Source organism: Gossypium hirsutum, chromosome D04 (assembly GCF_007990345.1).
Source record: "Gossypium hirsutum isolate 1008001.06 chromosome D04, Gossypium_hirsutum_v2.1, whole genome shotgun sequence".
Lineage (NCBI taxonomy): Eukaryota > Viridiplantae > Streptophyta > Magnoliopsida > Malvales > Malvaceae > Gossypium > Gossypium hirsutum.
Window position 1 is genome coordinate 3,293,063 of NC_053440.1, and position 13,539 is coordinate 3,306,601.

Below are 13,539 nucleotides of genomic sequence, written 5' to 3' on the forward strand. Positions count from 1 at the left end.
AGCATATAGTGCTTCAAAAATATAGAAAAGAAAAAGAAAATTGAGTATTAAAGCTTCCTACTTTTAATTTTAACTAAGTAGCTTTAGCTTTATGTATATCATGAGACAAAGAAAAAAGGCAAAGGTGAAAATCACATGCAAACCACTTTCACATACATAGACTAAAATTTTGCCTCACTTAACAAGAAAAGCATAAACCCCACTTCTTATAACATTCTCCATTACCTTCCTCCTTTTCAAATATATTTATAAGCCTTGATTACCACTGCCCTATTCTGCTACCAAATGATATAGTTCTCTCAAGCATTGTTTTGCTTGCAATCCAAATGAAACCTACCGAGCTTGAACCTCTAAGTCTCTGATTTTTTTGAGTTTACTCCCAAAAATTTTCCGAGTTTTCGTTGTTTGATCTTAGCTTAAACAGTGAAAAGATGAGGCCAGGAGTTTGCAGTGTGCAGCAAACGTTAACAGCTGAGGCTTCGAACATGGTGAAGCAATCAGTTGGGCTTGCTAGACGGCGAGGGCACGCCCAAGTCACTCCCCTTCATGTCGCAAGTGCTTTGCTTGCATCCGCTAATGGCCTTCTTCGACGAGCTTGTCTTCAATCTCACTCTCACCCTCTTCAGTTCAGAGCTCTCGAGCTTTGTTTCAATGTCGCACTTAATCGTCTCCCTGCATTCACTTCTAACCCTTTGTTAGGCCCTCAAAGCCCCCATCATCATCATCCTTCCCTTTCCAACGCCTTGGTTGCCGCTTTTAAGCGAGCTCAGGCTCATCAACGCCGAGGAACCATTGAGAACCAACAACAACCCATTTTAGCTCTCAAAATAGAGTTACAACATCTCATAATCTCCATTTTAGATGATCCTAGTGTCAGTAGGGTAATGAGGGAAGCTGGTTTCTCCAGCCCACAAGTTAAAACCAAACTAGAACAAACAGTTTCCTTAGAGATATGTTCCCAAGTTCCCTCTACTAAGGAAAATCCCATTTCCAAGCCCCAAGTTGTTGGTCCTAATGTGTCAAATTCTCAGTTCTTGTTTGGGTCTTCATTAAGCAAACCAGCAGATCAACATAGGAACCAAAACATATCAAATGTTTTGAAGACAATTGTGAACAAAAGGAGAAACACAGTGATTATAGGGGAGTGTGTAGACAGTGCCGAGAGTGTCGTTAAAGGGGTGATGGATAAGTTTGAGAAAGGCCAAGTTTCTGGGGATTTAAGATATCTGCAATTTATCAAGCTTCCACTTTTTTCATTGAGAAATCTTGCTAAAGATGAAGTGGAGCAGAAACTTGTAGAGCTTAAGTGCCTAGTGAAGAATTATATAGGAAGAGGGGTTGTTTTATATTTGGGTGATCTCAAATGGATTTCAGAGTTTTGGTCTAACAATGGGGAGCCAAGAAGAAACTATTATTGCCCAGTGGAACACATTATCATGGAGATTAAGAGATTAGTGTGTGGCATTAGAGACAGTGGGAAGTTTTTTCTTTTGGGAATTTCAAGTTTTCAAACTTACATCAAGTGTAAAACAGGCCAACCTTCTCTTGAGACAATTTGGGAACTTCATCCTCTTACAATTTCAGCTGACAGCAGCTTAAGCCTCTGTCTCAATCTTGCTGACAGGTAAATCCAGTAGCTAACACTTCTAAGAAAAATATTAAGTGTACATGGATGAATTGTTTTATCTCTCTTTTTCTCCTCTCTTTACATGTTTTTTTCCTTCCGTTGCAGTTTGCCAGTAGATGAAGCTATAAGAGTAAATAAGAACCAGACTCCCTTAACTCATAGATTGCTCAACTTTGACAAGGAAGCTGATCAAAGCACTGCAAGCAGCAGTCTCCGAAATAAGGATTTCATCAGTACTGCAATCGTCTCTTCTGGTTCAAGTCTGCCTTCATGGCTCCAAGAAGCCAAAATAAACCCTCTCCATCATAAGGTATCTGTTCTATATTTAAATTGCTGTCGAGGTCGCGTTTTTCGATTAAATCATGTTTATCGTGATTGTGATAAATATCTAATATATGTTTTGTTATCTATAGGATTCAGTCAATATACGGGATGTACAGAAAGAGCATCAGTTTTGGATATCCGAATCCGAACACACAGATGAATTAGGCTATGGAGTCCCATTGGGATTTGATCCTAAACCAGACCTCCTCTCAAACCCCAACTCCAGCCCCAACTCAGCTTCTTCAAGTGAGGCAACTGAGGTTGACATTGATGGCCTTAACGAGTTCAAGATTCGGAATGCTGAAAACATGAACATTCTATGCAGTGCATTAGAGAGAAAGGTTCCATGGCACAAGGATCTGGTTCCTGAAATCGTTAGCACCATACTTGAATGCAGGTCAGGGACGAGAAAAGTCAAAAGCTGGTTAAACAGGGGAGAAACCAAAGAAGAAACTTGGTTGTTGTTCTTAGGAGCTGACCATGAAGCCAAGAAGAAGATTGCCAGAGAGTTGGCTAGATGCATTTTCGGTTCTCAAAACAACATGGTCACCATCTCTTCCACATCGAGAACTGCAGATTTGATTGAAGAATCCAACAACAAACGAAAGAGGGATAAGTGGGGCAGCAACTATGTTGAGAGATTGGGTGAGGCATTGAATGAGAATCCTCACAGGGTGCTCTTAATGGAAGACATGGAACAGCTTAATTATTGTTCCATGGAAGCCATGAAACAAGCAATTGAAAATGGAAGAATAAGCATTTCAGATGGTGAAACAGTTGGTGTTAAAGATGCAATCATCATTTTCAGCTGCAAAAGCTTGAATGCATTGTCAAGAGGTGGTAGTTCTTCAAGAAAAAGGACAAAGGTTTATGAAACAGAAGATGAGATTAAGGAAAAAGAAGAAATGGAGCACAAAAACTCATCAATCTCTCTAGATTTGAAGATTGCACTTGAAGATTATAGTGCAGGTGATGATATTGGAATTCGGGAATATGTTGATAAGCTAATCGTTTTCAGATCAGTTCAGGAGCTTTGAGGACTAATTGACAGATTCCATAGATGAGGCAAATTATTTTGTTTTCCTTTTTTTTTTCTTTTTTTTTTGTGGGGAGGGATAGAACAAGGAAAAAAATAGAAAAGAAACAAACTAACGTGGGTATACAGTGAAAGGGGTGGGGGTGGATTGGAATGACAAATTAAGTTATAATTATTGTATAATTATGTATCTTTGATGATGTTAATATATCAATATGTACTTTAATTGTTGTTCTGGGGAATTTATTTATGTTTATTACATTAGATTACGATAAAACTACTATGAGGGTGAAAAATAAAATTATATGACGAATATATTTATAAAAATTGATATAAATAATAAAAATGACTTTGGTTAAATGATTAAGTTTAAATGATGAAAACTTTGAAAGTATGGGCTTAAATTTTATTATGTGTATATTTTATTTTTTTTATGTAAAAGATATGTTGAGTGTTTATTTCTCTCTGTCTAATCGACATTAAGCCCATCGGGGTGCTCATTATCGCTTGTGAGCACGAAACCTTCCCAGGAACATATATCCAAGCTAAGTAAAGCTTCAAATAGATCCTTGTGGCAAGGAAAAGTACCAATCCTTCAAACAGCGTAATGTTGGTTAGACAAAAAGAAATAAACACTCAACAATTGGTGTGGTGAGTGTGGACACAATTTCGGCCTTGAGGTTGAATCAAAAAGTTGAAAATGGCTCCTCCAAATGAGGAACTCCTGCATGGCTTACCTCCAAACCGTGGTGAAAGATGGGAGACCGGTAATCATCCCCAGGGAGTGGACTTCTTTGCTGGCTGATTTGTTGACCGGCCGGAGAACTTGGGCAATTTTGGTCAATAGGGACATCTAACCCTTCTGAACAAGAAACGTCACAGAAGTAGTTGGTGAGCTTACAAGAGCAAATACAAGTGATGAAGGAGCAAATACAAGTGATGAAGGAGCAAATGGCATAGCAAAATATTAGGTTTGAGAAGCAACAGTTGTACCACCAGAAGCTATTAAGGAAAAATGAAGACATCAGGAGGAAGACGCAATCAGACCACTTTGACCACAAAAAGAACATTGTGCCTGTACAGGAGGAGGGTTGTGGAGTGCATACAAGGCGATGCCAGTGAGAGATGGATGTTTTGCGTAAAGACGTGCAAGCATTACACCATGACGCCTAGGACATGGACATGGTTTTTTTTCTAACAATCATTTTGTTGAAAAAATTCCAATTTGAAAACGGTTTTCTTATACAACAAAAAATTAAAATTTTGAAAACTAACCGAGTTTGTGTTATTTATAGCAATAAACCTTAGACCGAAATCGTACCTCTATTTTTGGATAAGTGGATCTTTGATTTTTTTTTTGGCTTTCAACCACTAATTGCTTTGACTATGGGCTCGAACCAATTGAATCAAAACGCAGAACTAGAAAAAGTTTTCTTTTCCTTTTGGGGTGAGCACGAAAATTCTCTCTTCTTTAATAGAAACCAGTAAAATTATTATTTTGGAAAATATATTTAATAGTTGAGAATAAATTCTCTCTATTTTTCAACAAAGTAACAATCTCTCAAAGTTATGTAAATAGCTCATAGGTGCCATCTATTTATAGGGGGAGAAGGTAGAACTCTTATTGAATTGTAGAGGTTTGTTTCAACTAGAAAAACAACTTCCAACTTAGAGTAGGAGTAGGGTGGACGACATCCCTAGTATTCTTACTAGAGTTGTTGCCCCCTTTATATATCATGAAGGGTTTTTGGGCCTCTCACATCAGGTCCAATTACGAGTACTTTCTGGACTTTTCGACCTGGTACTTTTTAATTTAATCCAACCCGATTCTATTTTTCTATTTCCCAAAATAAATTTTAATATATTTATATTAAATAATTTGCTCATCCCAATTTTAATTCCAATAAAACTATGATAACTTTACCCCTGGTAAAATTTCTGAAAAAATATATTTAATATTTCACAATTCAACTTATTCACTATGATCGAAAGATTTATTTTCATTTTTGGGATTTAAAATAGCTCAAAAAAATAAACTCATCTCCCGATCTTTTTTAAGTAATTCATCTTCATTTGCAAATGAATAATTTCTCAGTTTCATTTTCATTTCCTTTTTGAGAAAACCACATTCATTTCCAAATAATTTCATTTCTCCATTTCGAGAAAAATCATAATCATTTTTTTAATGTTTTTCATTTCTCTATTTCTATTCATTCTGTTTATTTTGATTCAAACGTGCAATTCATTTTTTGTTTCAACAAGCTAGCGAAGTGACTAATTTGGCATATGCAATTAAGGCTCAAATGATTTATAATTAAGTTCCAGCTTTTTGCCTATTAATTATAAACTCATTTAGTCACGAAGTCATTCCACTAAAATATTGTGCCTGAGCTCCCCATACCGACATACCATTACAAAAGCAACTACTCAGTGCTTGTCCAATGACCTTGTCATAAATGTGTTACCCTCATAGGATATTATTGATCTCTTTGGGATAATATCAATCCTCCCAATATGATCCTATTTTATCTGATGGTAACCATTACATCTTCCTCCATAAAAAGTCAATTACTATCAAATAGTAATTAAGTCATTCATCACAAAGACAAATGACTTATGAACACATTTAGTTTTCATCAACCATGTAATGCTAATGAGAGGATATCATTTACCCATGTCTCGGGCTATGAATTTCATTATTGTGAATGACGCTACATACTGCAAAAGTCGTACACCCTTCACACTAGCTTTCAGTTCCTTATCTATTCGAACTTAGGCTTTTACTTACATCAAAGTGTACAAGTCACGCATACATAGTTCGACATCCAATCAGGATTTAGGTATGCCACACTATGAATGTCACAAGTGAATAAATCCATAAACAGATTTAGGATCTATTATTCTTGGGTCTTGGTCGATATACTATTAGTCCAATCAGTCACATCTATGTTTCTATCTTTTGGGAGTCATCCACTTCGATACCCAAGACAAAGCATCTCCCTCAATTGGACTTGATAGACATCATATTAGTCTTTCAATCGGTTTGCTCATTTCGATTAGACTAAGGACATGTTTAGGTTACGTTTTGATCAATTCGACATGGACTAAATCCACAACTTTCATAAAGTACAAGGACTAATAGAAAATTTTAACCTATAAATTTTAATATGTTAATAATATGTGTTATATATTTTTATAAATTAATGCATTTTAATTGTATTTTTTTAGGTTACATTTTGCTATTTGTCTTTGTAATTTGCAAAAATTGTGGATTTAATCAATGTGCTTAATTTGATCAATTTAGTCCCTATACTTTTCGAATTGATCAATTTTAATCTTTGTACTTTTTTAAATTTTAAAATTTTAGTCTTGGCTCAAATAGTAGCAGTTAAATCCATTTATTTAGTATAATTACTAGTCATGTACTATGCATACAACTATAGATTAAGCCCATATTCTCCAACTATATCATTCTAAGTCCTTATGCTTTTCGAATTTTGAAATTTCATTCTTGACGCAAGTGATAGTTGTTAATCTATTAACTAAATTTTTAACAAGTAATATGTGAAAATAATAAGGTGACATATGTTTGTCGTGTCCGATTTTAAAAAATATCATAACTTAACTGAATGAATTTAACAATTACCGTTTGATGATGAATTTAACAAAGACTAGGCCCTATTTGATAAAGTGTTGAAAAATTCAATCAATTGTAAATTAATACTTTCAGCAACTTAATTTTTTTAATATGTTTGATAACCCACAATGAAAACCACTAGATAGAATTTTTTTTCTACAAAAAATTGTAGAAAATTATTAGTAGATAGGGACCTGCTAATCACTTAATAAAGAATAAATTCAATGGTTTATTTTATTTTCTTTCATTTAACATTGTATTATCGTTTATCAAACAACCTAGTTATTTTCAGTATTTAATTTTAAATAAAATACCAAACATATTTTATAACTTAAATTCAATACTTATTTTTTCAACTCTCATTTTTTCAGAACTTAATTTTTCAATTTATCAAACATAGCCTAAAAATGACCAAACTAAAGCACAGGGACTAAATCCACAACTTTCAAAAAATATAAGGATTAATATTTTTTTTAATATTCTACATTTTAATTATTTTAATCCTCAGCTGGTAAAACTTTGTAGCTTCTATTGTTACCTTAAGTTGCTTGTTTTCTTAAAATAAAAAATGCAATGGAAGTGCTAAACTATAATGGCCACTACTACAATTGGCACTGTGAAAAACTATGCAAACAAAACAGAAATAACACCAAGGTTTGTTTACGCAATCTGGTTTTCCTACATCTGCGGAGCCTAACTCAGTGAGTAATTTCACTATCTTTTATCACAAATATAACAAGTAGTTCACACTCTATCACTCCCCAAGTATAGAGATCTCACCTTTGTATCTAAAGAAGAGAACATTCGCCTCCAAATCCTCCCCCAGAGAACTTAGGCAGTAAACACTCAACAATGCTTACAATTCAGTTTGCACTCTCTCATAAAAATAGTTCCTCAATGAAAAAATTAGAATGCACTCAATAAGCTCTCGTTACATAACCTAGACAAGCCTCAAGCATATATCAATTTTGGCTTGCTAACATAAAATCTAAGTGAATACAAAATAACTCCTTGAAAATAGCTATTACATCAATAACAATCAAAATAAAATCACTCGAAGATATGCCTTCCAAAATCAGCAACACTATCTCAATCACATCTCCACATTCCAAGGACTTAATTGATTCACATGAATCCAATTCAATCTTCAAACGCCAAGAATTGGTTTCCATGGATGGACCAAAGTATCTTCAATATAACAACACAAAATCAGGTCCAAATATTTTCTTCATTAAATTGTCAAACCAAATAAAGTAAGTTTTAACCACTTCAGTGGCAATATGCAATTGACACTACCGAGTGCTATTCAGCAACTCGCAACACATTTTGCCTCAATAGCCTCAACAAGATTTCTAACACCTTTTTTTATTTCCTCTCTCTTCTTTTTAAATCTTTTTAAGGCACTATTCAAACATGATTTTCTTTCTCTCTTTAAACAACTTTATCAAGAATCTTTTGGGAAAATTCACTTTCTTCTTTTTAATTTTCCCTTTTTCTTACTTTTTTGATGTTTTAGATATCAAATAAATACATGGTATTAACATAAGGAATTAGTAAAATATATACACTGTATCAAAATAATATGAGCACAATGTTAGAGTTGTGTGACCCAAATCCCGTTTGATCCGATTTGAAAAGTTCGAGGTGCAACTCCCTTGTTAAAGAAATAAAATAGAGGGGCAAAATTGGAGATCTGTGGAGGCGAAACAGATCTCACCGCACAAGTTGAATTCGTATAAGATTATACTTTTCCTATTAGACGGGTTGTTTAACCCTTAAAAACTGCGCATAGCAAAAAAACATCTTATATTGTTGTTTTTCAACTTTAGCGAATTTCTCCTCCTCTACCCGTGATTTTTCCCAATAAGGTTTTTCCATGTAAAATCTGCGTATTCTTATTTTTCTTTTTTATTGCTTTGCGATCACTCCTACTGCCATTATCGACGTATAATATAACACACAATTTTTTTTTTAAATAATATGAACAAATATATTAAAATTTATATGAATATATAAAGTGAATTATAACACAAGATAACATGAAAGAAGCTGAAATTCAGATACTTTTCTTCTTAGATTTACTTCAGCCCTTTTACGATATTTGGAGACCAAAGTTGCTTAATTCAATTTATTTGACTTGTGGTATGCAAATTTTGTTTTTATTTCGAGACAAAATTATGTAAAAGATTAAGCTTTATCCATAAAGTGGTTAGTTAGATAACCTCTCGTACAAAAAATAGTCGTATATTTCTCTCAATGAAAACAAAATAGGAGTCAAATTGGATTTTATCTTTTTTACTTAAAAAATAGTAAATCAGTTCTTATATTTTAAATTAAAGAGAAAACTAGTCTTTTCCGTCAATTTTTTTATTTTTACTGTTAAAAACTTGCATTACTGACAGAATAACCAAATAATTACATATGGCATGTCACGTGTACCTCATTCTAAGGTACAGAGGCCAATTTTAAACAATAGAAATTGATGAAATTTTTAATAGGATGACTAGTTTGATCTTTGATCTAACGTATAGGGACTACTTTGCCCATTCTTTTAGTAGAGAGAGCAAAATTCAATCCGACTTCTAATACAAAGACCTTCATGAAACTTTTATAAAAAAAAACCACCTCTCTTTTTTTTTATATATATATATATTATATTTAATATTTTAATTAAATTGATGTCCCGTCAACCCGATTTCAAAATTTATTGCATGTATTTTTCTCCCACATAACTGAAATTGTTTAATTTGATTATTAACTAAATAATAATGTGATAATATGTATTGTTGTTTTAAGTATCTTCCTATTTGAAATTAATAGTGGCTTCACACAATCAAGATGGGATCTTTGTCCGTATGAAAGATGTTTAATTATGCTTTAAAGAATTATTTACTTTTAGTTAGTACCATATCTAATTGGTATAAAGATAGTTGCTTTTATTAATTAAAATTTGAATTTTTTGAGACTTAAAAAGATAAAATTTTAACAGAAATTTTTGATTGAGTCTTAACTCGATTAGTATAAATATTGTTGTCAATGCAGGAGCACATGGATTTGGGTACGTTGGAGTGCATTATCGTCCAACTTATGGATTAGGTCAGAATGAACAGATATGATCAGGACCTATAATGAAATTGTTCAAAAATAATTTAACAAAAATTAAAACAATTAGTAGAATAAATAAATTATTTAACCCTTAAAACTGATAATGGGTTTCAATAAAGAGAAAAGGGGAAAATAAAGATAAAGCAGAAAAGGAACGCATTAAGCGCACTAAATCTAAATGTATTCTTTTAAGGGGTCATCTTATCACTCCCATCAATGCCCAAAAAGCAATCAAAATGTCCTTACTTTTCAAAGGCAATTTGCCTTTTTTGCTTTCATTTTGCCTTACCAAACACAACCTTCCACACCTCAATCCTTGACTCATACAAAATTATTTATGCTAATCAACATTACATCTTTATTAATTATTATAATATCGAAAAAGGCGTGTGTAGCTGATATTAAAAGGAACAGGCAGCGGTCTTGGTCTTTCGTAATTAGGTGATATAATGATAATTTTAACCCCTTTCGATTATATATTATTCAATATAGTCCTTTTTAAACAATTCCTAAACCAGAAATTTAAAGATAAAAAAGATTGAAGATAGAAAAAAGGATTGGCATGGAGACAAAGTTTCCACAGAATAGAGCTTTAGCAGTCTTTAGAAGAAAAAGAAGAAGAAAATGGTGGGTATTGATTTCATAAAGCTGTTTCCTTTAACTTTGTAATGCAAGTGAAATTTTTGCATGAAAGTAAGGGAAAGCAAATCTCGGATCTCACACCATTGCCTCAATAATCACAGAATAATTGCCTCGGATCCTTCAAAAGACTGCTAAATAGTTGTTTTGTTGGGGATGATAATAAAAGAGCAGTCAAAGGAACAAGAATGTTTGGAATGGCAAGATTTTGTGTGCCATATCATATTGCTTTCAATCATTGTTTCCTTCTTGTCTTCAACCTTTTTCTCTTTTCTTTCTTTTTCTTTTTAAAGGACAAAGCAACTTTTATTTGTTTAATGTTCACACTGCGTTAAGATTCTGAGTACAACTTTGATTTTCTCACTTTCTTGCTCAGTTAGGCAAAGGATTTCATGAATTGATTGAATTTACGTATATAATATTTGCTAACTTATGTGGCTTCCACATCAGATTTAAAGTTTGATTTATATGTTTTTAATTTCTTCTTCTTTTTTAGAAAAATGCTATTGCCTGATAAGTAAATTCGTCTTTATCGGTGTTTTCATATAGTAAAAATTATCTCCTAAAGTTAATACAGTATTTTAATATTCATACATCCGAATAAAGAAAGTGGAATACAATTAGTATTGCTCTTCTCGCAAATGAATCGAAATCGGAAAACAAAAGCTCTGAAAGAAACAGATGAACTATTAGAGAAAATATTGTTTGCTATTTATATTGTTTTCTAGAGGGGCAATATGGTAAAATAACATAGTCAGTTTCCAAAAATAACATAGGATTAATATTCTGCAACATCCAAAGCATTTTCCTCAATCGAAAATATTTTGAAAAACAAAAAAAAACTTATTTCTTTACAATATTGCCAACATTCTTTTCATCTATAGTAATATAATTATTTGTTTATTCGTTTGTATAGGAAAATTGAATTACATATATTATTAACTTAATTCATAAATTGGTACTTAAAATTATATTTATTTTCTCTCATCTTGGTACTTAAATTGTTTGTTAGAGTGGAATCTAAACGATCTTTTTTCAAGTTGGCATTTTTATTAGTCAAACCGTGAAGTCTATATTTTTTTAAAAAAAAAGGTTAAACCCACATATTAATACCTAAATTATACCTTTTTTTCCAACTTGGTACCTAAAATAGTACCCAAACTATTCTTCCATTACCCATTTTACAACAAAATGTTGAAGCTGTTTAAAAATTTTCAACCAATAATAGATTGGTACATCATATAAACTTTAAAAATCTATTACTATTTGTAAATGTTTTATTGAGTTTGTGTCACCTTCAACCGGATCACCAACTCAATGATGAATTTTCCAAAAGCCCCTCGTCTTTAATAAGCAATAAATATTATTTTGAGGGTAATTTTATGTTTCCATATAAAATTTAGAAAGAAAAAAAATTTGTGCATAATCGGATTCAAACCCAAAGCACTATGATCTTTGAATTTTTAACTTTACCATTTCAGCCAAAGCCATTTTTTGTTATTATATCCATTCTTTTTTAAATTTGTTAGACTATTTTTTTATTTCTTTTTTCTTTTACATTCTCTCTCTCTCTCATTTCTTCTTCCTTTATAACGTTTGACAATGCCAACAATGCTCGAAATTCACACTTCCATGGTCAAGATGTTGGCGATTAATTTTATTTTCAAACTTCACCGCATATTTGCTCAATCTGACGAGATCAAAAAGGTTCTTTCATTGATCAAAATCAGTGTTTTCAAAATCGAACTAGATTAGGTAGTCGAACCAGTTAGATTGTTAACCGACCAAGGTCCTGATTTAGAGATAGGGTTTGAACCAATTGACCCGTCAACTGATACAAACTGGTTTAATCGATTTTTTCTATTTTTAATTTTAATTTTATATTTTTTAAGAATTTAATTGATTGAACCGAACGAATGAGTTAAACCAGGAACTGGTGGTTTGATCGATTTGACTATCGGTCCCGTTTTGAAAACCTTAACAAAAACCATAGAACTCAAAATGTTCACATTCGAAGAAGAAACGCAATATGAGAGCATGAAAAAAAGAAAGGGTTAATGTATCTTTTGCCCCTGAACTTGCCCACTTGTACCTAATGGGTATCTAATTTTTTTTGGACCTAACTAGTACCTAAACTTCAATTCCGTCACATACTTTGGTACCTCAACAGTAACACTGTTAAAATACGTTGACATGGCATTATAAACAAATAGTATGGTGATACATGGCATTATCAACCAATAGTATGGTGATACATGGCAACGTCATATTTTACCAAGTGGCAAACATATTTAAATATGTATAAAATTTATAAATAAATTATAATTTATTTTACCCATATAGAATGAACATGGACAAATTGTTGTCTAGGTTCATATGAATCTAGAGATGTCCGGATTCATTCTAGACATACTTTTTTAGCTTTTTTTATAAATTTTTTTATTTTTTATAACATGTAAGATTTTTTATATTATTATTGTTTCGAAATTTAAAATATATAATATTCTAAAAACTTAAAAAATATATAAATTTATTAAAATATTAAAAATATTAGTTGACACTAGAATGAATCTAACAACTTGTTGTCCAAATACATTTGAACCTGGACAAAATTTTGCCCAGATTCATTTCAAAAATGTTTTTTAATAATTTTATATTTTTAATTTTCATAAATTATTGTATTTTAATATTATTATGAAATTAAAAATACATAAAATTTGATATTATATAAAATCTAATGTTTTATACATTTTATATATTTTAACAAATATATTGTATATATTTTATAAAATGCAAGATTTTATATATATTTATAAAATCTTATTGAAAAAGTATATTTTATAAATATAAGATTTTATAAAATTTTAATTTCATAATAATAAAAATATAATATTTTATGAAAATTAAAATATATAAAATTACCAAAAATAACATTTCTATAATAAATCTAGACAAATGGTTGTTCATGTGCAAATGTATCTAGATAACATGCTGTCTAGGTTTATTCCCTAATTGAAATTTTTTAATAATTTTTAAATATTTTTTCCGCGTATCGAAACCGAAGGTTGTCACATGTCACATTGCTATTGGTTGTTAGTGTCACGTTACCATATTTTAACGATGTTACTGTTGAGATACCAAAGTGTGTAATGCAACTATAGTTCACCAATT

The 13,539-nt window shown here is 31.7% G+C and overlaps 1 protein-coding gene across 1 annotated transcript; it reads left to right on the top strand.

The window, feature by feature from the left end:
- Positions 1 to 241: 241 nt before the first annotated feature.
- LOC107927607 (protein SMAX1-LIKE 3) lies at positions 242 to 3,213 on the top strand. The gene is made up of 3 exons (XM_016858719.2): positions 242 to 1,624; positions 1,733 to 1,937; positions 2,041 to 3,213. Exons 1-3 carry the CDS (start codon positions 432 to 434, stop codon positions 2,986 to 2,988), a joined length of 2,346 nt encoding a protein of 781 aa, XP_016714208.1. The 5' UTR covers positions 242 to 431; the 3' UTR covers positions 2,989 to 3,213.
- The last annotated feature ends 10,326 nt before the right edge of the window (positions 3,214 to 13,539 follow it).